Source organism: Bufo bufo, chromosome 3 (assembly GCF_905171765.1).
Source record: "Bufo bufo chromosome 3, aBufBuf1.1, whole genome shotgun sequence".
Lineage (NCBI taxonomy): Eukaryota > Metazoa > Chordata > Amphibia > Anura > Bufonidae > Bufo > Bufo bufo.
This window is the reverse complement of record NC_053391.1, coordinates 85678033-85698372: the sequence shown is the minus strand read 5'-3', so window position 1 is coordinate 85698372 and position 20340 is coordinate 85678033. Positions and strand designations below refer to the sequence as shown.

Below are 20340 nucleotides of genomic sequence, written 5' to 3'. Positions count from 1 at the left end.
TTGCCGGCAAATCACGTTCCGTGGCTTCATTTAAGTCAATGGGTCCGCAAAAAAAACTGAATACATACGGAAATGCATCCGTATGTCTTCTGTATCCGTTCCGTTTTTGTGGAACCATCTATTAAAAATGTTATGCCCAGCACAATTTTTTCTATGTAATTACTGTATACTGTATATGCCATACGGAAAAACGGAACGAAAAAACGGAACCGAGACGGAAACACAACTGAAGCAAAAAACGGAACGGATCCGTGAAAACCGGACCGCAAAATACTGAAATAGCCATACGATAGTGTGAAAAAGGCCCTATTGTGCTTGAACTACAGACTACATTTCCCGGCAACCATCTCTTCATCCGAAGCTCACGTGACTTAAGACAGCTTTTTAATTGGAAGTTTCTTAGGGACTACATTTCCCGGCAGCCCCCGCCTTACGCCCCGCCCCCTACACGAGACGTGCCGATTGTCACTGTACATATAGCGCTGTCACCCGGCTACTCCTGGCACTAGAGGTGACAGTTATGTCCCTGCAGGTTGTGTTGAGGGCTGTGCGGGGGAGGCTCCCGCTGTCCTCCGTGTGCCATGGTGCCCGGGCAGTGCACGGCGCCGCTCTGCGCTCCACTGGGCGCCGGTCACTGCTGGTGGCTGCGGGGGCCGCGGTGACTGCCGGGCTGGTGGCGGGATACGGTCACCTGCAGCGGGCGGACATGGCCTCGGTGGATCACGGGGAGGATTTGGACAAGCGCGTGGCGGAGTTCATGGCTCCTCCGGTCACCGAGCTGGAGAAGCTGCGGCGGAGCGGGGGGGACATGAAGACCCGCATGGAGCTGCTGATCATGGGGACCCAGGCGGAGGTGTGCCGGGCGCTGGAGGAGGCGGACGGGGGAGCCGGCTTCACTGTGGACCGCTGGCAGAGGACGGAGGGTGAGTGCTGGAGGTACTACAGGTCCCAGCATGGCAGCCCATGGGCGTGCCCCCGTTCCTCTGTTATTCCTTTTGGAAATAGGCTCCATTCACACAATTGCGGACCCATTCATAACTATGCACAATGTGCTGCCTGGACACGGAATTGCGGATCCGCACTTCCATTCCGCAAAAAAATAGAACATGTCCTATTCTTGTCCGCAATAGCGTACAAGAACAGGCATATTCTATTAGTGCCGGCAATGTGCGGTCCGCAAAATCCGGAATGCACATTGCCGCTTTCCGTGTTTTGTGGCTCCGTGGATCTGCAAAACACGTTGCGGACGTGTGAATGGAGCCCATGGACAACTGAGTGTTTCGGGGAGGGGGGGGCCTCTGGCCACTCAGAGCTGCCATTATCAGATTGTGTAGGACACGATGCCTCTGATTGGTGGCCGTGGCTCTTGTGCTGCTCCATTCGTTCTGTATAGAAGTCTGGGGAGAGCGGAGTATCTCCTGTATCTATGGATGGGGCGACCTCTGCTCCGTTCAAATGTGAGAACACAGGGCCCCAGTGCTCAGCAGCGGCCCCGGCAGTAGGACCCCCATCATCCCTTATCTCCTATCCACAGTATGTTCAGAGTTCAGAGAAGAGCTACTAAACTAGTACATGGATTGCAGGATAAAACTTACCAGGAAAGATTAAAGGACCTTAACATGTATAGCTTGGAAGAAAGACGAGACAGAGGGGATATGATAGAAACTTTTAAATACATAAAGGGAATCAACTCGGTAAAGGAGGAGAGAATATTTAAAAGAAGAAAAACTACCACAAGAGGACACAGTTTTAAATTAGAGGGGCAAAGGTTTAAAAGTAATATAAGGAAGTATTACTTCACTGAGAGAGTAGTGGATGCATGGAATAGCCTTCCTGCAGAAGTGGTAGCTGCAAATACAGTGGAGGAGTTTAAGCATGCATGGGATAGGCATAAGGCCATCCTTCATATAAGATAGGGCCGGGGGCTATCCATAGTATTCAGTATGTTGGGCAGACTAGATGGGCCAAATGGTTCTTATCTGCCGACACATTCTATGTTACTATGTTTTGTATCCCCACAAAATCTGATACAGACGGCTGGGAGTGGACAGCGTCAGAGTGTGAAGGGATATGCCCCTTGTCAATCCGTCATGGACGCATCTGTTCAGATAATACAACCTTCTGCATCCGTCATGAACATATCCATTTGTTATCTGTAACCTAGCCAAGACGGATCCGCCATGAACTCTATTGAAAGTCAATAGGAGACGGATCCGTCCCCATTGACTTAGGCTACTTTCACACTTTGGCTTTCCGTTTGTGAGATCCGTTCAGGGCTCTCACCAGCGGTCCAAAACGGATCAGTTTTGCCCTAATGCATTCTGAATGGAAAAGGATCCGCCCAGAATGCATCAGTTCAGTCTCCATTCCGCTTTGGATGCGGACACCAAAACGCTGCCTGCAGCGCTTTGGTGTCCGTCTGACAAAACTGAGTCAAACGGATCCGTCCTGGAACACAATGTAAGTCAATGGGGACGGATCCGTTTTCTCTGGCACAATAGAAAACTGATCCATCCTCCATTGACTTTCAATGGTGTTCATGACGGATCCGTCTTGGCTATGTTACAGATAATACAAACGGATCCGTTCATGACGGATGCAGACGGTTGTATTATTGTAACGGATCCGTTTTTACAGATCCATGACGGATCCGCCCAAAACGCAAGTGTGACAGTAGCCTTACATTGTGTGCCAGGACGGACCCGTCCCCGTTGACTTACATTGTGTGTCAGGACGGATCCGTTTGGCTCAGTTTCATCAGACGGACACAAACGCTAGAAGCAGTGTTTTGCTGTCCGCCTCCAAAGCGGAATGGAGACTGAACGGAGGCAAACTGATGCATTCTGAGCGGATCCTTATCCATTCAGAATGCATTACTGCCAAACTGATTCGTTTTGGACCGCTTGTGAGAGCCCTGAACGGATCTCACAAACGGAAATCCAAAACACCAGTGTGAAAGTAGACTGTCAAACATTTCTAGGGGGAGTAACAGAGTGATGGGACAATGTAAAGTTATTTGACCAAGCGGCTTTCTGGTATCTCCTGCAAAATACCTCTGCATCCAGTAGTATTCTCCCCGAAGAAAGCCGGTAAGCTGAAGGATCCCATGATAGGGGATCCAACGAGCCCCAGTGGTGTCTGGCTCCTCTGCCGGAACAGACTACCGTATTACTGCACGCAGATGTGAACCTGGCCTTAAATATTCTGTGAGTGGAGCTGACGTTCATCTAGGTGTACGGCCGCGCGCTCGAGTCGCTGCTGCTGTGTGACTACCATTGTCCCTCCGGCTCACGGTGGGAATCTCCGCATTTCCCGGTTGGAAGTTTTGTGACGCCTTTGAGATACTAAAGTCACATTTAACCTCCGTATTCACTTCAGTCACATGTAATATTTAGTCCCTTTGTACCTTGACCCTTATTCTGAAGGCGGAGATATGTCCAGACATTGCTCCATAGAACAGTTACCTGAGCCAGCCGTGGCCACCATCATGTAGCCACACTGGAGATCTTCTCAGAAGGTCGTCGTCTGCGCCCTTGCGGCCATTAATGCGTTTTTGTGCCTCCTAGTTCCTGCCTTTTGTGAATACGGCCTTAGGTTTTCTTCTCATTTTCTTGGCAGGTGGCGGAGGAGTCAGCTGTGTCCTCCAGGATGGCAATGTCTTTGAGAAAGCCGGAGTCAATGTGTCGGTGGTCTACGGCTACCTGTCAGAGGAGTCCATTCAGCAGATGAGAAGCCGCGGGAAGGATCTGCAAACTAAAGATGGTAAATAGCAGAAGCACCTTGAGACGTCTGTCACCTTGTCTGCAGCTTTATAGCTAAGGCTACTTTCACACTAGCGGCACGGACCTCCGGCAGGCTGTTCCGTCGGGGGAACAGCCTGTCGGATCTGCCTTGCCGCTAGTGAATGTGTGCCCCCGGACTGCCGCTCCGTCCCCATTGACTTCAAGGGGGCGGAGGCGCGGCGAGAGGCTGCCGGAATAAAACTACGACATGTCCGACATTTATTCCGGCAGCCTCTCGCCGTGCCTCCGCCCCGCCCCCATTATAGTCAATGTGGACAGAGCGGCAGGACGGATCCGACAGGCTGTTCACCCGACGGAACAGCCTGCCGGAGGTCCGTGCCGCTAGTCTGAAAGTAGCCTTAGGACCTGTGTTCTCCGGTGTTGCGCGTGTGGCAGATTTGTCGCAACCTCTCTGTATTTCTAGGGCTGACAAGTTAAAGCCGTGGAGCGCAGCCCTCCACCGGATCACAGAACTCGATGAAGAGCGGACATAATCACATATAGATTTTCATAGCATCCCCTACCTGATTCCCCCAATAGTGCAGCCTGTTGTGAGAAGACACCATGGAGGTCTGGTAAATGCCGGGCTTCTGCTCCCCATAGAGGTCTGGAGCCCATCATTGTATACACTGTACATGCTCTCCTGTGCCCCCCCAATAATGAGTTCAAGGGGTCCTTCAGTGGTGGAGCTCAGTCACTAATTTCAAGATAATTGATAACTGTCCATCAATGGAGACTTAGATTAGGACTTACATTCCTAGCAGATGGTCAAGGTGGAAAGGAGATGAGAGGAGCCTTTTATGATCTGCTGTAAGGTGTATGCACATATGGTGTGTGTGTACGGTAGATACTACACACATTCTGTCAGTATAATATTGCCATAACAGTTTCATGCAATAACTTAGTTTGTAAAGCTGAAAAAAGACATCTGTCCGTCCAGTTCGGCCTGTCATCCTGCAAGTTTATCCAGAGGAAGGCAAAAAAACCCTGTGAGGTAGAAGCCAATTTTCCTCACTTTAGGGGAATAAAAAATTCCTTCCCGACTCCAATCAGGCAATCAGAATAACTCCCTGGATTAACGACCCCTCTCTAGTAGCTATAGCCTGTAATATTATTACACTCCAGAAATACATCCAGGCCCCTCTTGAATTCCTTTATTGTACTCACCATCACCACCTCCTCAGGCAGAGAGTTCCATAGTCTCACTGCTCTTACCATAAAGAATCCTCTTCTATGTTTGTGTACAAACCTTCTTTCCTCCAGACGCAGAGGATGTCCCCTCGTCACAGTCCTGGGGATAAATAGATGATGGGAGAGATCTCTGTACTGACCCCTGATAGATTTATACATATTAATTAGATCTCCCCTCAGTCGTCTTTTCTTCTAAAGTGAATAACTCTAATTTTGCTAATCTTTCTGGGTACTGTAGTCCCCCCATTCCAGTTATTACTTTGGTTGTCTTTCTTGTGCACAGCTGCCCAGTATCACACACCTTATTCTGTATGCAGTGAGACTGTATGTTCTCGTCATAATGCAGCTTGTGATCTTCTTGGCAGCAGCTGCCTGACACTGGTTTCTACAGCTTGGTTTCCGAAGTCCCTGTCAGTGTTGCCCAGTGTTTTACCATTTGGTATGTACGGGTGACTTGCGTTAGTCACATGCAGTATTACATACTGCCACAGTACAGCCATTACTATGGCAGTGGTCAGCAATCTTCCACATTATGGGGGTCCCAGTTGAAGGCTACACTTTAGTGCCAGTCTCCCTCATTTGCAGAGTTACTCTCCATTATAGCCTATGGGAAATACAGAACAGTCCAGTGAGCACGCCCATGCGCTATCGTGTCTCCTGTTCACTGCAACAGCTGGTGGCCACTTTTCTTTTATAGACTGGGGACATGGGCAACCTTTTCTTGGTTTCGGTGAAGAGTTCAGGCAGATGGGGCCCCACAGAACTAATATTGCCGATGGAGCAGTAGACGGGCTGCAGGGTTAGTGCCCGCCGGTCACCAGATGCCAACCACTGCCTTTCTCACCATATACATATCTAAGACTCAGGAACAGGTTTACAGTTTGTATTGGTTTGTGTGAAATGTCTGCCCAGACTTGGCCCCCATGAGGCCACGGGCACATCTTGTACTGGATCCGGCTCACTTTGTACGCCTCGTAGTAATGCTTGAGCTTAATGATTTATTTTTTTTCTTCTAGGAAAGCTGCCCTTCTGTGCGATGGGAGTGAGTTCTGTCATCCATCCTAAGAATCCGCATGTTCCCACCATTCACTTTAACTACAGATACTTTGAAATTGAGGAGGCAGACGGTAAGTGTGAAGAAAACCAAGGTGATGCGTAGAGGCCGGGCTCCCACTTGCTATTTTTGACGCTGTTTAGGTCGGCGTGACACTCGTCATATTACATTTTAATTTTGAAAAGCACTTGGTTGTTCGGCCTAGCTGTAGGATTTTGACACCTGTTTTTTGTGGCGTCCCAACATTGACCTCAAAGTAAAGATGGTGGAAACGTGCATGCGCCCTGGGAGGGTCTGGCCACGCTTGGCAGGTCTGCTGTGGATCTGGTGCAGAAACACCACGGGTTTGCCACAGATTTCACACTCCACATCGCAAAGGGTAAAATCCGCAGCAGATATCTGCAACATAAATTAACATGCTGTTGATACAAAGGGGGAGATGAACTAAAACTGGCATTACAAATGCCGGGCTTGGCATAAAGCCCATCAAGGCAGAAGGCACCAAATATATGAGGAGGTACAGGCCTGTTAATACATTTGGTGCATTTCCAGGCAGCCCATGCGCCAGGAGTTCATACTTGTAGGTTTCTGGTGTAAATGATAGTAAATATGTCAGGCTGTGGGAGATTCCGCACTGGAATTCCAATCACTTGAAATGCGGTGCAGATTTTCACGGAAATATAAACAGTTTTATGCCACTATTGAGGCATAAAAAGTTGAATGATGGTGCAAACATGACACATGCCAAAATTTGCAACTTTTTTTTTTTTTTTTTTTACACCTCAATAGTGATATATATATCACTATTGAGGTGTAAAAAAAAAAAAAAAAAAAAAGTTGCAAATTTTGGCATGTGTTATATATATATATATCACTATTGAGGTGTAAAAAAAAAAAAAAAAAAAAAGTTGCAAATTTTGGCATGTGTTATATATATATATATCACTATTGAGGTGTAAAAAAAAAAAAAAAAAAAAAGTTGCAAATTTTGGCATGTGTCATGTTTGCACCATCATTCAACTTTTTATGCCTCAATAGTGGCATAAAACTGTTTATATTTCCGTGAAAATCTGCACCGCATTTCAAGTGATTGGAATTCCAGTGCGGAATCTCAACCACTTTACTGCTGCTGTAAATGCTGTGGATTTTCCACTCCCAATTCTGCCACGGAAAATCTGCAGAGTTATGTTGCACGTGGTCGTGCCCTGATGCCTACAAGCAGTGCTGACGTCTACGGGAACAGCCACACGAGGCACAAGCGATTTTTCCTCCATAGAACTGCATGCATCAAAAAAGAATTGCACAAGTCAGATGAAAGTTGTGCACACAGAACCTGGCAGAGAAAAATGTCCTAACTTTATCCAGCACGAAAGTGAAATAGTCAGGAACGTGTTGTGAAGGCACGCGCAGTTAGAAATTAGCCGCATCGTACATCAGTCTAGTCTTAAAGGGGTTGTCCCACGATAAATGTAAAAAATGAAAATCCGACATCACATAGTGCATGACGGTCTCTTTCTAAGGGTGCATTTACACGACCGTATAAATGGATCCGCATCCGTTCCGCAATTTTGCGGAACGGGTGCGGACCCATTAATTTCAATGGAGACGCAAAAGATGTGGACCGCACACAGTGTGCTGTTTGCATCCGTTGTTCCGTGGCCCCGCAAAAATTATAGAGCATGTCCTATTCTTGTCCGCAACCACAGACAAAAATAGGTGTTCTCTTTGTAGTGTCGGCCATGTGCGGTCCGCAAAATGCGGAATGCACACAGCCGATATCCGTGTTTAGCCAAGCGCAAAACACTTACGGTTGTGTGAATGTAGCCTAAACCAGCCCTGTACCTCACGTGGGTCAGGAACCCCCCCATTGGTTGTCCCTATTGCTCTGCTATATTTATATCAAGCTGGGGGGGGCGGGGGTCCTTTCTGATGCCGCTCTCTCCCTATCACAGCTTAGGAGGCAGTTGAAGGAATGAACTGAGCAGGTTTGTCCACTTCACTGAGGTGGACAGGAAAATGAGAAAAAAAAAAAAACAGCAGGTGGCGCTTTACTGAGATTTCATTGAATAGGTCAGTGGATTTACTGGATTTTTAATTACATGCAATTACTAAAGTATTCAGATCCGGGTGCAGGTTTGGAAACTGCTGAAATTTTTGGTGGGACAACCCTCTTATTCAAGACACGTAGGTCCCTTCTCATAGATGTGGGTCATGGTGTGAACATGGCTACGTGCAGTCTTGGATTATATCAAGGCTGTGACTCATCTTATTTTGTGTGAAACCACCCTTATTACACAATCTTTTTACGTATATAACCCCTTCAGGACCAAGCCAGTTTTGGTGACAATGAGCAATAACTTTACATTTTTTCAGTCCCCATAGCCATGTGAGGGTTTCTTTTTGCAGGTTGACCTGTATTTTTAATGGTCCATATACAGGTGAAACTCGAAAAATTAGAATATCGTGCAAAAGTCCATTTATTTCAGTAATGCAAATTAAAGGAGTTGCATTAATGCAGCTTAAAATTAGAATTTTGTGAAAAGGTTCAATAATCTAGGCTCAAAGTGTCACACTCTAGTCAGCTAATTAATCCATACCCCCTGAGCAAAGGGGACCTGAGATTGTGACTTTGGGGTTTTCATAAACTGTAAGCCATCATCATTCAAATTATAACAAATAAAGGCTTGAAATATCTCGCTTTGCATGTAAAGAGTCGATCTCATATGTTAGTTTCACCTTTTAAGTTGCATTACTGAAATAAATGAACTTTGCACAATATTCTAATTTTTCGAGTTTCACCTGTATGTATTGTGAAACTTTAAAAAAAAATAAAAATTGTGGGATAGGATAGAAAAAAAATGCAATTCCGTTTTATGAAGTATTGATCTATTTTAATTTTAATTATTTTTATTTTTTTTATTACCTAACTGGGACATGCTGTGTATGGAGCAGATCCTGACCCCTCTCCATATATTTTATTTATTTAGTTTTTTGCACACATGTGACATATGTGCACTTAAAGGGGTTGTTCACCCTGGGAACCTTTTTCTACAGACTCCAGATCTGTGGAGATGATCTTACTTGCCTGAACCCCACTGGCTCTGCAGGTCCCAGGTCTTCCAGCGTCCACATCTTGTTTCATGCGGGTTATGTGACCGCTGCAGCCAGTGGCTGGCAACAGCAGTGATGTGTCAACTATGCATTGTCACTGGATCATGTGACCCATGTCAGGATGTTGACGTGAGGAGACTCTGGACCTACGGAGCAGAGATGGAGCTGGAACCCGGAGACGAGGGTCGGGTAAGTATGATTACCACCACAGATCCGGCCATGATGGGGTCTATAGGAAAGTTTCCTGGGGTGAACATCCCCTTTAAGGCAGTGGAAACAAGTGCTATGCACCATACTTTTCTCCATCAGCTGCCTTTATGTTTCATGGTTATGATTGAGGATGTTGAGAAACACGTCTGTAGGCGCAGTAATATTGAACGCTTTCTTAGATGTATACAGCAGACTGCAGAAGCCTCTGATGGTTTATTTGCTTAGGTTGATCTCCCTGAATATTTCATGTTGGGAGCTGGTGTTTGCAGCTCAGCACTCGTGACCGCGTCTGTTCATCTCTTACCTCAGGTAACAAGCAGTGGTGGTTTGGCGGTGGGACAGATTTGACTCCGACCTATCTGAACCTGGAGGATGTGGTGCATTTCCATCAGACTTTGAAGGAGGCGTGTGATCAACATAACCCGGGCTTCTACCCAAAGTTCAAGAAGTGGTATGTGACCATGCTCTAGAACTCCTCCAGGCCTTTCGTGCCGGTGGACACCACAGCTGATGCTTTATTTTCTATCATACATGGGTTTGGTTTCAGTCAGTCATTTATATGCCTCATTACCATAGAAAAAGTAACCAGTGTACCGCACTGTGGTGCCCAATGGAAATACTCTTGGTTTTAAGAAACCTGTCTGCTCATGGTGACCTCCTTGCAAGCACAGGCCATCTCCGCAGGACGATAAGGAGTGTAACGGACACGCTGGGCCTCTCTGATAAGAAGGGTGGGGTGCTGACTGTCTTGTAACACCCTGATGAAGCGCAGGGAGCAGTCTATATGGGCCCTCCCCACTTTGTGGACTACTCTTCCATTATTAATGTTCAAGTCTCTCCATAGTAATGCAATGGGATCATACTGAAGTGACACTGAGCCTAAGGCCCCTTTCACACGGGTGAGTATTCCGCGCGGATTGAACGCATTGCACCCACACTGAATCCCGACCCATTCATTTCTATGGGGCTGTTCACATGAGCGGTGATTTTTCACGCATCACTTGTGCGTTGCGTGAAAATCGCAGCATGCTCTATATTCTGCGTTTTTCACGCAACGCAGGCCCCATAGAAGTGAATGGGGCTGCGTGAAAATCGCAAGCAAGTGCGGATGCGGTGCGATTTTCGCGCACGGTTGCTAGGAGACGATCGGGATGGAGACCCGATCATTATTATTTTCCCTTCTAACATGGTTATAAGGGAAAATAATAGCATTCTGAATACAGAATGCATAGTACAATAGCGCTGGAGAGGTTAAAAAATAAATAAATTTAACTCGCCTTAATCCACTTGATCGCGTTGCCGGCATCTCCTTCTGTCTTCATCTTAGCTGTGTGCAGCAACAGGACCTGTGGTGACGTCACTCCGGTCATCACATGATCCATCACATGATCTTTTACCATGGTGATGGATCATGTGATGACCGGAGTGACGTCACCACAGGTCCTGTTCCTGCACACAGCTTAGATGAAGACAGAAGGAGATGCCGGGCTGCGCGAACAAGTGGATTAAGGTGAGTTACATTTTTTATTTTTATTTTTTTTAACCCCTCCAGCGCTATTTTACTATGCATTCTGTATTCAGAATGCAATTTTTCCTAACACCCCCACAGCGGCACGACAGGAGGATACCCCGCCTCCCCAGGGACAGGAAACAACGTGGAGATCTTTAAATACTCCCCTCACCTGCTCCAGTTGTTTCCTGTCCCTCTGGGAGGGAGGCAGCCCCGGGCAGCGCTTCCTCGCTGGTATCGCGAGAAGGAAGCACAGGATCGCGGGTCACGTGAGCGGAGCTAACAGGCGCCGGAGTCTGACGTCACTTCCCTGCTCAATTTCAAAAAAGCGGCGGGAATCGGCGGCGTCTGGAACAGCATGTCGGCATCAGGAGAGGACGCGATGCGCAGACCCTCGGATCCTTCCAAGACCGGCAGCCCGGTAAGCTACCCTCCTCTGGAGGTGAATGATAGATGTCTATATTGCTGTGATTCACTGTGGGTTTAGGTTTCTGACCTCTGCACTGGATAAGGGACTGTACCTCTCCCTTTCTACAGACTAGACAGCCCCCCTTATTTTATTAAACAAGTTTTTTGACTTATATCTAATATAGGTCAGGGAAGTTCAGAAGTCAGAGGCCCAGCGTGTCAAAAAATGTTCCATCTGTAAAAAGGCCTTACCGTCAGGATATAAAAAAGCCCTTTGTGCCAAGTGTTTGGAAAAGATTGTGGCAGAAGAGTCCCCTTCCTTATTGGATAATATTAGGAATATTATTAAGGATGAAGTAACCAGCGCTGTGGATCAAAGGCTAGCCGCTACGTCCCAGAAGCCTTCTACTTCTATGACGGAGATACCCGCGACTTTAGAGTCGGAATACCAGGAAGAGGACTTTGATGAAGGGGAGCTCTCAGAGTCTGAACCCCTTTCCTCTGAAGATGAGTCCGGGAAACCTCTTTGTTCCATTGAGGAGACCGAAGTATTATTGAAGACCATTAGGGCAACTCTAAACCTAGAGGAGTCTAAACAGTCCAAAACTATTCAGGATTTAATGTTTAAGGGCTTAGGAGAAAAAAGGAAGAGGGTGTTCCCCCTCCACTCTAATATTATAAAGTTAATTAACAAGGAGTGGACCAATGTGGAAAAAAGACCTAGCGTATCTAGGGTCCTAAAAAGAAAATATCCCTTTGCTGAGGAAGATACGTCCTCTTGGGACAAATGTCCTAGGGTGGATGCCCCCGTAGCAAAGATTACAAAAAAGTCAGCCTTACCCTTTGAGGATTTAGGTCTCCTAAAGGACCCAATGGATAAGAGAAGTGAGGCTCTACTAAAAAAATATTGGGAGGCTTCCATGTCTATCCTTAGACCTAGCGTAGCCGCAACATATACAGCCAGATCCATGTCTATCTGGTTAAGTCAGCTGGAGGAGCACCTGGTATCAGGAACCCCTAGAGAGGATATTTTAGCTTCTCTTCCAGTTCTTAAACAGACAGCAAATTTTTTGGCCGATGCTTCGGTCGACTATATTAAGTTAGCAGCCAGGTCTGCGGCCCTCTCAAACTACCAGAAGGGCGGTGTGGCTTAGGTCCTGGTCAGGTGATGCGGCATCCAAAAACAAACTCTGCGGCATCCCCTGCGAAGGTGATAGGGTGTTCGGATCAGTTCTGGACGACATCCTTGAAAAAGCCACAGACAGAAAGAAAGGGTTTCCCTCAGAACAAAAGAATTTTCCTCAGACTGTTTTTTCCCACATCTAGGGGCAGGCAAGATCAAAAGAGAAAGGATTTTTTCCCCCCGTGGCGCTCGGGAAGAGGAAGAGGTCGAGGTTTTTTATTCAACCCCTCTGACTCCTCCCAAAGGTCATCAAAGCAATGACGCCAGATGCAGGGTAGGAGGAAGGCTGAAGTACTTCCTTCCAGCCTGGGAGAATATCTCCAATTCCCCCTGGGTTTTGGACGTAGTCTCATCAGGCCTAAAGCTGGAGTTTTCCACCCTTCCCCAGGAGGTGTTCCACATCACCAAAAAAGCCGATCCAGTCCAAGCTCTAATACTAGATCAGGTAAAAATCCTGTTACAAAAAGAAGCTATAGTGTCAGTTCCCCTAGCAGAACAGGTTATTATTCCCCCTTATTTTTAGTCAAAAAACCGAACGGCTCATACAGAGCCATTATAAATTTAAAGGGACTGAACCAACATCTACTCTACAAACGGTTCAAAATGGAGAGCATAAAATCCACCATAAGTCTGTTACAGAGAAACACCTTTATGGCAACCCTGGACCTTACCGACTCGTATTACCACGTTCCAATCTGCAGAGAGCATCAGAAGTTCCTAAGATTTTCAGTACAACAGAGTTCGGTGGTACTCCACTATCAATTCCAGGTCCTTCCTTTCGGCATTCTCCAAAGTGATGGCAGAGGTGATAGCGGATCTTCATCTAAGGGGCATATTAGTTGTGCCGTACTTAGACGACTTCCTTATAGCAGCTGCATCGGAAAGTCTCCTATTAGAACAAATAGAGATAGTGAAGCAAAGCCTAACAGATCTGGGGTGGCTAATAAACATAGAAAAGTCAGACCTCCAGCCTGAAAAAAGGAAGATCTTTTTAGGAATGCTACTGGATTCAAGCCTCATGAGGACCTTCCTCCCACAGGAAAAAGTCCAGACCATCAAACAGGAATTTACGCTGTTCCGCAGCAAATCAAGAGTGACAATCAGATCAATAATGAAAATCTTGGGTCTAATGTCCTCAGCTATCCCTGCAGTAAAGTGGGCTCAGGCTCACTCAAGAACCCTCCAGGCTTTCATGCTCAGAGAATGGGACAAGAGCAAAGCTTCTCTAGAACGGAGAGTAAGAGTCCCTCAATACGTAAAGGACTCTGTAAATTGGTGGTTGATCAACCAAAACCTAAACACAGGCGTCCCGTGGCAGCAAACAGACGTAGTCACCATCACTACAGACGCCAGCAAGAACGGTTGGGGGGCCTTTTCAGAGGGGTCCGTAATACAAGGGGGCTGGCAGGAAAATTAGATCCTAGCCTCTTCCAACCTAAAGGAGTTAAGGGCAGTATGGGAGGCCTTGAAGGCCCTTCACTCAGAAGTCCATGGGAAAGAAGTGAGAATACTCTCCGACAACACCACAGCGGTGGCCTATCTGAACAGACAGGGGGGCACGAGAAGCCCATCCTTGGCAAGGGTCTCAAAAGAGATTTTCCAGTGGGCAGAAAGGAACATATTATCAATATCGGCAGTTCACATAAGGGGAGAAGACAATACAGTGGCGGATTTTCTCAGCAGAGATGTCTTGAAAGAAGGGGAATGGTCCTTAAACCCAAGGATATTCCATCAGATAGCACAAACATGGTTCCTTCCAGAAATAGATCTGTTCGCCACGCGTCAAAACAGACAAGTAGAGAAGTTCGGCTCTCTGGCTTATTCAGATCACCCTCTTATAGTGGACTCTCTCTCCCACCCGTGGCCAAGAGTAAACTTGTACGCCTTCCCTCCCTTTGCGTTAATCCCCAAGGTGCTGCAAAAGGTACTACAGGCGAACCACAATCTGATCCTGATTGCTCCTTACTGGCCCAAGAGGTCATGGTTCCCTCTCCTACTGAGAATGTCAGCAGGAGACGTGTGGCATCTACCAAACATCCCGGATCTCCTTCACCAGGGCCCAGTATGGCATCCCAAGACAGCACAACTTCAGTTGACAGCTTGGAGACTGAGCGGGAAATATTAAAGGGAAAGGGCCTCTCGGACGCGGTAATTTCCACAATTCTTTTTAGCCGCAAGAAGGTGACTTCTAAGATCTATGACAGGATCTGGCAGTCTTTCAGAAGATTTACAGGGGGGGATACCAGAGGTCCCCTTATTGTCACTAAGGTCCTAGAGTTCCTCCAGTCAGGTCTTCAGAAGGGGCTAAGAGTAAGCACTATAAAAGTCCATATATCAACCTTGAGTGCCTTACTTGATATAAAATTAGCAGACTTAGACCTTGTTAGGAGATTCGTGAAAGGAGCTCTGAGAAAGCAGCCAATAGTGAGGTCCACTGTCCCTCCTTGGGACTTAAATCTAGTCTTAGCAGCCTTATCAGACAGCCCTTTTGAACCCCTATCTGAGATATCTCTAAAGATGCTTACCTTTAAAACGGTTTTCTTAATAGCCATCACCTCGGCTAGGAGGGTGGGGGAGATACAGGCTTTCTCGTGCAGGCCCCCGTACTTGTCCATCAAGGATGATAGGATAGTACTGAGACATTCTCCCTCTTTTTTTACCCAAGGTGGTCTCTAAGTTCCATTGTCTTCAGGAAGTGTCCCTCCCTTCCTTTGGATCCCCATCAGGCAGTCAGGAGCAGAGACGCTTCCATAACCTGGATGTAAGAAGAGCTGTTCTTACTTACCTAAAGGCTACAGAAGACCTCAGGAAGACGGACAGACTGTTTGTTCAGTTTGCAGGCCCAAATAGGGGTAACGCGGCAAGCAAAGCATCCGTTAGTCGATGGATTAGATCGACAATCCTGACTTGTTATGACTTAAGGGAGGTTCCTCCCCCGGCAGGCTTAAAGGCCCATTCAACCCGATCTGTAGCAACTTCTTGGGCTGAATCAGCGGAGGTTCCGTTGGAACAGATTTGCCAGGCAGCCACCTGGTCGTCACCTTCTACTTTCTTTAGACATTATCAGTTAGATGTGTTGAAGAACAGGGAATTATCATTTGCTCGCAGAGTGTTATCTGCGGTTGTCCCCCCCTGATATGGGATTCCTATGTTATTCCTCCTGTCGTGCCGCTGTGGGGGTGTTAGGAAAGATTGCAATTACTTACCGGTAATTGTTTTTTCCTCTAGCCCCCACAGCGGCACAGGGAATTTCCCTCCCTATGATTATTCTAACTTTTACTAAAAAAAAAAAGATGAAAGAAGGAAAAAGTTGTTTTGTCTTTCTTGGAGAGTATCCTTGTTTATTTTGCAATAACACATAAAGATTAATTTTGTTGCATCCATTCCAGAGTTTCTCGGTTATTTACTGGAGCAGGTAAGGGGAGGGGAGTATTTAAAGATCTCCACGTTGTTTCCTGTCCCTGGGGAGGCGGGGTATCCTCCTGTCGTGCCGCTGTGGGGGCTAGAGGAAAAACCAATTACCGGTAAGTAATTGCAATCATTTTCCCTTTATAAAAAAACATGCGCGATTTTTCTCACGCGAGTGCAAAACACATTACAATGTTTTGCACTCACGTGGAAAAATTGCTCATGTTCCCCCAACGCATCCGCACATTTTCCCCGCCATGCCCGTGTGAAAGGGGCCTAAGGGCTGTATTGCCCAGTGGTGGATTATGAGGGCAAGTCCATTGCTGGAATCGCGCTGTGTGAGTATGATGATTTATAATGCTATGTGTCTCTGCTTGACCTTATTTCTACAGAATCATAGTGACCGCTTTATGTCATTATGATTCTGTAGAAGTAAGGTCAGGCAGAGGCACACAGCATTATAAATCGTGATAACGATGTGCGCTCCTGCAAATGCAAAACTGAGGATCAGGCTCACACACAGAGCGCGATTCCCGCAATGGATTCGCTCATGTGAAAAAGCGCTAACGCCTCTATTTGCCTGATTACATAGGCTGATGCAAACTGAAGGTGCAAGAAATGATTGCTACCTCAGGTATCCCTCCCTCATTCATTTCCATTGATTATCGGCAGCACCTCCCTAATTACACAAAGATTCCAAGAATTGAATGTTGATGGCCATCAATATCTTATTGTCAGGGGTCTGACACCGGCACCCCTGCTGATCAGCTGTTTCAGAGTAGCACCAGAACCCCACAGCTCTGTCCTTTATGTAGTGGATGGTGTCGGATACTGTAGCTATGCTCCCATTCACCTCCATTCACTGTGCAGGTCCGTCGTCAACTTCCAGCTCTGGAGCTACTCTGAAACAGCTGGTTGTCAGGTGTACAGGGTGTCAGACACCTGTCGATTTAGATATTGATGGCCTAGCCTCACAATGGGTGATCAGTATTGGGTTATACCCTTTTAATGTGTGCTTAATAAAACCATACTATTGGTGAACTCTCGTGTTGCTTTATGAGAAGTACACATTAACCACAGACTCCATTGCTGATGTCTTATCAGGTGTGATGACTACTTCTTCATCAAGCACCGCGGCGAACGCAGAGGAGTCGGTGGCATCTTCTTCGATGACCTGGACTCCCTATCAAAAGATGAAGTGTTCAAATTTGTGAAGAGCTGCACCAAGGCCGTAGTGCCCTGTTATGTCCCCATTGTGAACAAGCACAAGAATGACTCCTTCAGCCCAGAAGAAAAAATGTGGCAGCAGCTGAGAAGAGGACGGTAAGAGTCCTACTAATGTGTATTATCACAGCAGATAAGATGAGCCGCACTCGCCACGTCAAAATTCCTCTCCCAGTGCGTACCTACTGTAATTTGGCGCTGCACTAGGTGGTAACCACAGACGCCACCAGCACTGCACTAGCAGGTGGCTTGTTCCAGTAGTCCAACAGTACCCCTGCTGCCAGACCAAGCCCCCTGGCACTGAACCCCACAGACACAGCACCTGTGGCTTATGCATTGTGATCAAAACGTATCCAAATGCCTTGTGTACAGTATGGAAGTTATGCCATTGTATACTATTAATTGTGATGATAGATCAGTGCACAGCATGTGGATGTGCGATCCATGCTCTTCCTCCTTTGTTGGATTTTGACTTTTACACTATTCTCACTCTGAGAACTGACACATTTTTCAGGTATAAAAAAAAGTGTGACTAACACCATTATGTTTTCTGAATCCCAGATACGTGGAATTCAATTTAGTTTATGACAGAGGAACCAAATTTGGGCTTGCAACCCCGGGCTCTAGGATTGAGAGCATTCTTATGTCCCTGCCACTGACTGCCAGGTATGTATTTATATTACTGTACGTGCAGTAAGGAAAGGGCATTTGGTATGGAAACGCATAAGTCTGCATGAGGCTGTATACACATTATGACATGGTGGACTGTGTGACTTATTTTTATGAAATGTGTTCCAAAATAAATGAATTTTCTATTTCTTGTAACCTGATCTTCTTCTTCTTTTTTCCAGATGGGAGTATATGCATGTACCTCCTCCAGAGTCTCGGGAGGCTGAGATTCTCAACGTTCTGCGGGAACCCAAAGACTGGGTTCATTAATGAGCTCAGGGACTTTTCACAGTGCCCTCGTTGGAAGGAGCATTTGGAGAGTGAATGTTTTTATGGGAAGAAATCCATGTTCTTTCCGGTTCCACATGTGCCTTACCTGTTATTGTGTTTCCCTCTTGGACTTGAGTTTGTCCTTGATTCATCTACGTGCCCTGCTCTGGACTTCTCTTACTCCCCCGATACTCCTTCTGCAGCGACCACTTTCATATAACTTTGTCAAATCTTTTTTGTTTCTGGACCTGATCATTCTATTACTTTGTACACAAATCCGTAGTTTCCAACCAGCTGCTTTGAACAAACAGGTGGAGCAGGTTATATTGCAGTAAATGGTACAATGTACAGTGAGCTGATACCACTAAGGAAAGTTGGGTCTTTAATGGATGATTCAATTCCACTTTGACTGTATGAACTTGTCATATATATTTTACAAACATATATTTTTTTTTTTTTTTTTTTTAAATTTTCACTATGGGGGGAAAAACAAAATCTAACGGGGAAACATCCGGCATTTTGGCCTCATTCACACAGTGCACATTTTGACCAGTATTGGGCTTTAAGGTGATATTAGATATATTGCATTATTTCCATTTCTGTACCGACTAGGAATCCTGGGCAGGACATTCTGTTGCTGTACAGCCTGCCTAGTGATAAAATATTGAAAATGGCAGCAACCATACACATTTGCAGTAAACAAAAAAAAAAAAAAAACTCTAGATATTTAATGAAAAAGATGAAACCTAATACGCCTGCTTTTAAAGGTATGTCTTGACAACCCTAGTCCATATGCTTTTTTTTTTTTTAGAGTTTGATATATCGATGTCGTGGCCTTGAAGAGGCCATGTTTTACTTAGATAACCATTCATCTGAATGGCCAGTGTGTCATACTGCATTTTCCTTGCAATGCTGCGGGCTCTCCCATCAGAATCCACTGTCTGAGCCAGACTTGCGGAAAAGGGGTTGATTATGAGGAGAAAATCCATTTAAGTAACTGGTAAACAACTAAGACAACCCCTTTCCATATGCTCAAAGGGCATATGGATATCATAGGAATCGCCTGCTTGGGCGTCTCTCTACAAGCTAAAGCTCTGTAGGAATGGCTCACGTCTGGCAGACTTGGACATTCCTTCTGTTGCAAGGATGGCCATTTCTCTAAATGCAGGACCTGGGCAATCTACTTTTTGTACCCCCCCCCCCCCATAACCACTAAATACGTTACTTGGCTGTTGTGTGCCAGTCACTGCAACAAACACTGCTCCATGTGTATGCATGTATTTTTCCTCTGTGAAATTCCAATTAGAATGCCTTTCAATATCCACATGCATTTTCCGGGTGGTTAATTACTTTCAGTGCCCTCTGCATACAGGATGCACTGTAATTATGTACTGAAAGGGGTCTAAGCGGTGACCACCGCAGCGGAGTCCTTATGTTTCCCGACTTGTGCCTCTATCTGCTGCGTGTATTGTCTTCCTGGGTTTTGTACGGCTGAATATGGTGCATTCCCTGCTGTAAAAAAAAGTCAGCCGCTCAGCACCAGGGGAATGTGACGGATGTTCATATGAGAAGGCGACTGTAAACTGGATTTGATATTTTAGCTGTGATTGTGCACTGATACATTTCAAACTGTGAAGATACGAATCAGATTTTATACTTTTGTATTTATTTTGATCAGGCGAGTACAACGGGTAACATCATAATCATGAAATAAAATATTTTAGGACAAATTAATATTTGACTTTGTATTTGCTACTTTAAAAATGTGGTTAAATAACAAATTCATATATCTACAGTTTTTTCCAGGGATGGTCTAAGATTGGACTGGTATGGGATGTTTTTTGCTACAATGTGAGGCATGAATCTGAGGGAGAGACATAACGGCAAACAGGTTGAGGGATGAGCGAATCAACTTCAGATGAAACATCTGTAGTCGAGTCGCATAAAACTTAGTTCTAATACTGTAAGAAGCAGGAGCTCCGTACAGTATTAGAATGTATTGGCTCCGATGAGCAGAAGTTATTGCTTCTCATAATAACTTCAGAAATTGATTTATACGGTAAAAAAACATTTCCCGAACTCCGGTTTGAAGGTACCAATTGACAGTAGTGATGAACACCGCTACGGACGAACCTGATTCATCATATTATCGTTATTGAGTTAAAATGTATTACAATGAGCACAGATTAAGATGGCTGCCAGATAGGGATAAGCAAACCCGGACCACAATGTTCAGGTTCGTACCGAACATTATGGTGTCCAGGTACCTTTCATTAATAACACCGCATTTTCACCCGTCTAACTGTAATCTGAGAGTATT

At 45.9% G+C, this 20340-nt stretch overlaps 1 protein-coding gene and 1 long non-coding RNA gene across 2 annotated transcripts; one reads left to right on the top strand and one right to left on the bottom strand.

Annotated features, from left to right (window-relative positions):
* Positions 1-441: 441 nt before the first annotated feature.
* Positions 442-18505, top strand: CPOX (coproporphyrinogen oxidase). Its single transcript, XM_040423278.1, has 7 exons — positions 442-923; positions 3619-3762; positions 5990-6100; positions 9658-9799; positions 16962-17180; positions 17643-17747; positions 17933-18505. The coding sequence occupies exons 1-7, from the start codon at positions 521-523 to the stop codon at positions 18018-18020; spliced, it is 1212 nt and encodes a 403-aa protein (XP_040279212.1). The 5' UTR covers positions 442-520; the 3' UTR covers positions 18021-18505.
* On the bottom strand, positions 18078-19881 carry LOC120994600. Its single transcript, XR_005777439.1, has 2 exons — positions 19231-19881; positions 18078-19191 (listed from the first exon to the last, which is right to left on the bottom strand). It is a non-coding gene; the product is annotated as an uncharacterized LOC120994600 (long non-coding RNA).
* Positions 19882-20340: the final 459 nt, after the last annotated feature.

Coding starts and splice junctions, on each gene's coding strand:
- CPOX (XM_040423278.1), top strand. CDS start 521: ATGTCCCTGCAGGTTGTGTTGAGGGCTGTGCGGGGGAGGCTCCCGCTG. Junction 924..3,618: donor CCGCTGGCAGAGGACGGAGG/GTGAGTGCTGGA, acceptor TTTTCTTGGCAG/GTGGCGGAGGAGTCAGCTGT. Junction 17,181..17,642: donor CAGCAGCTGAGAAGAGGACG/GTAAGAGTCCTA, acceptor TCTGAATCCCAG/ATACGTGGAATTCAATTTAG.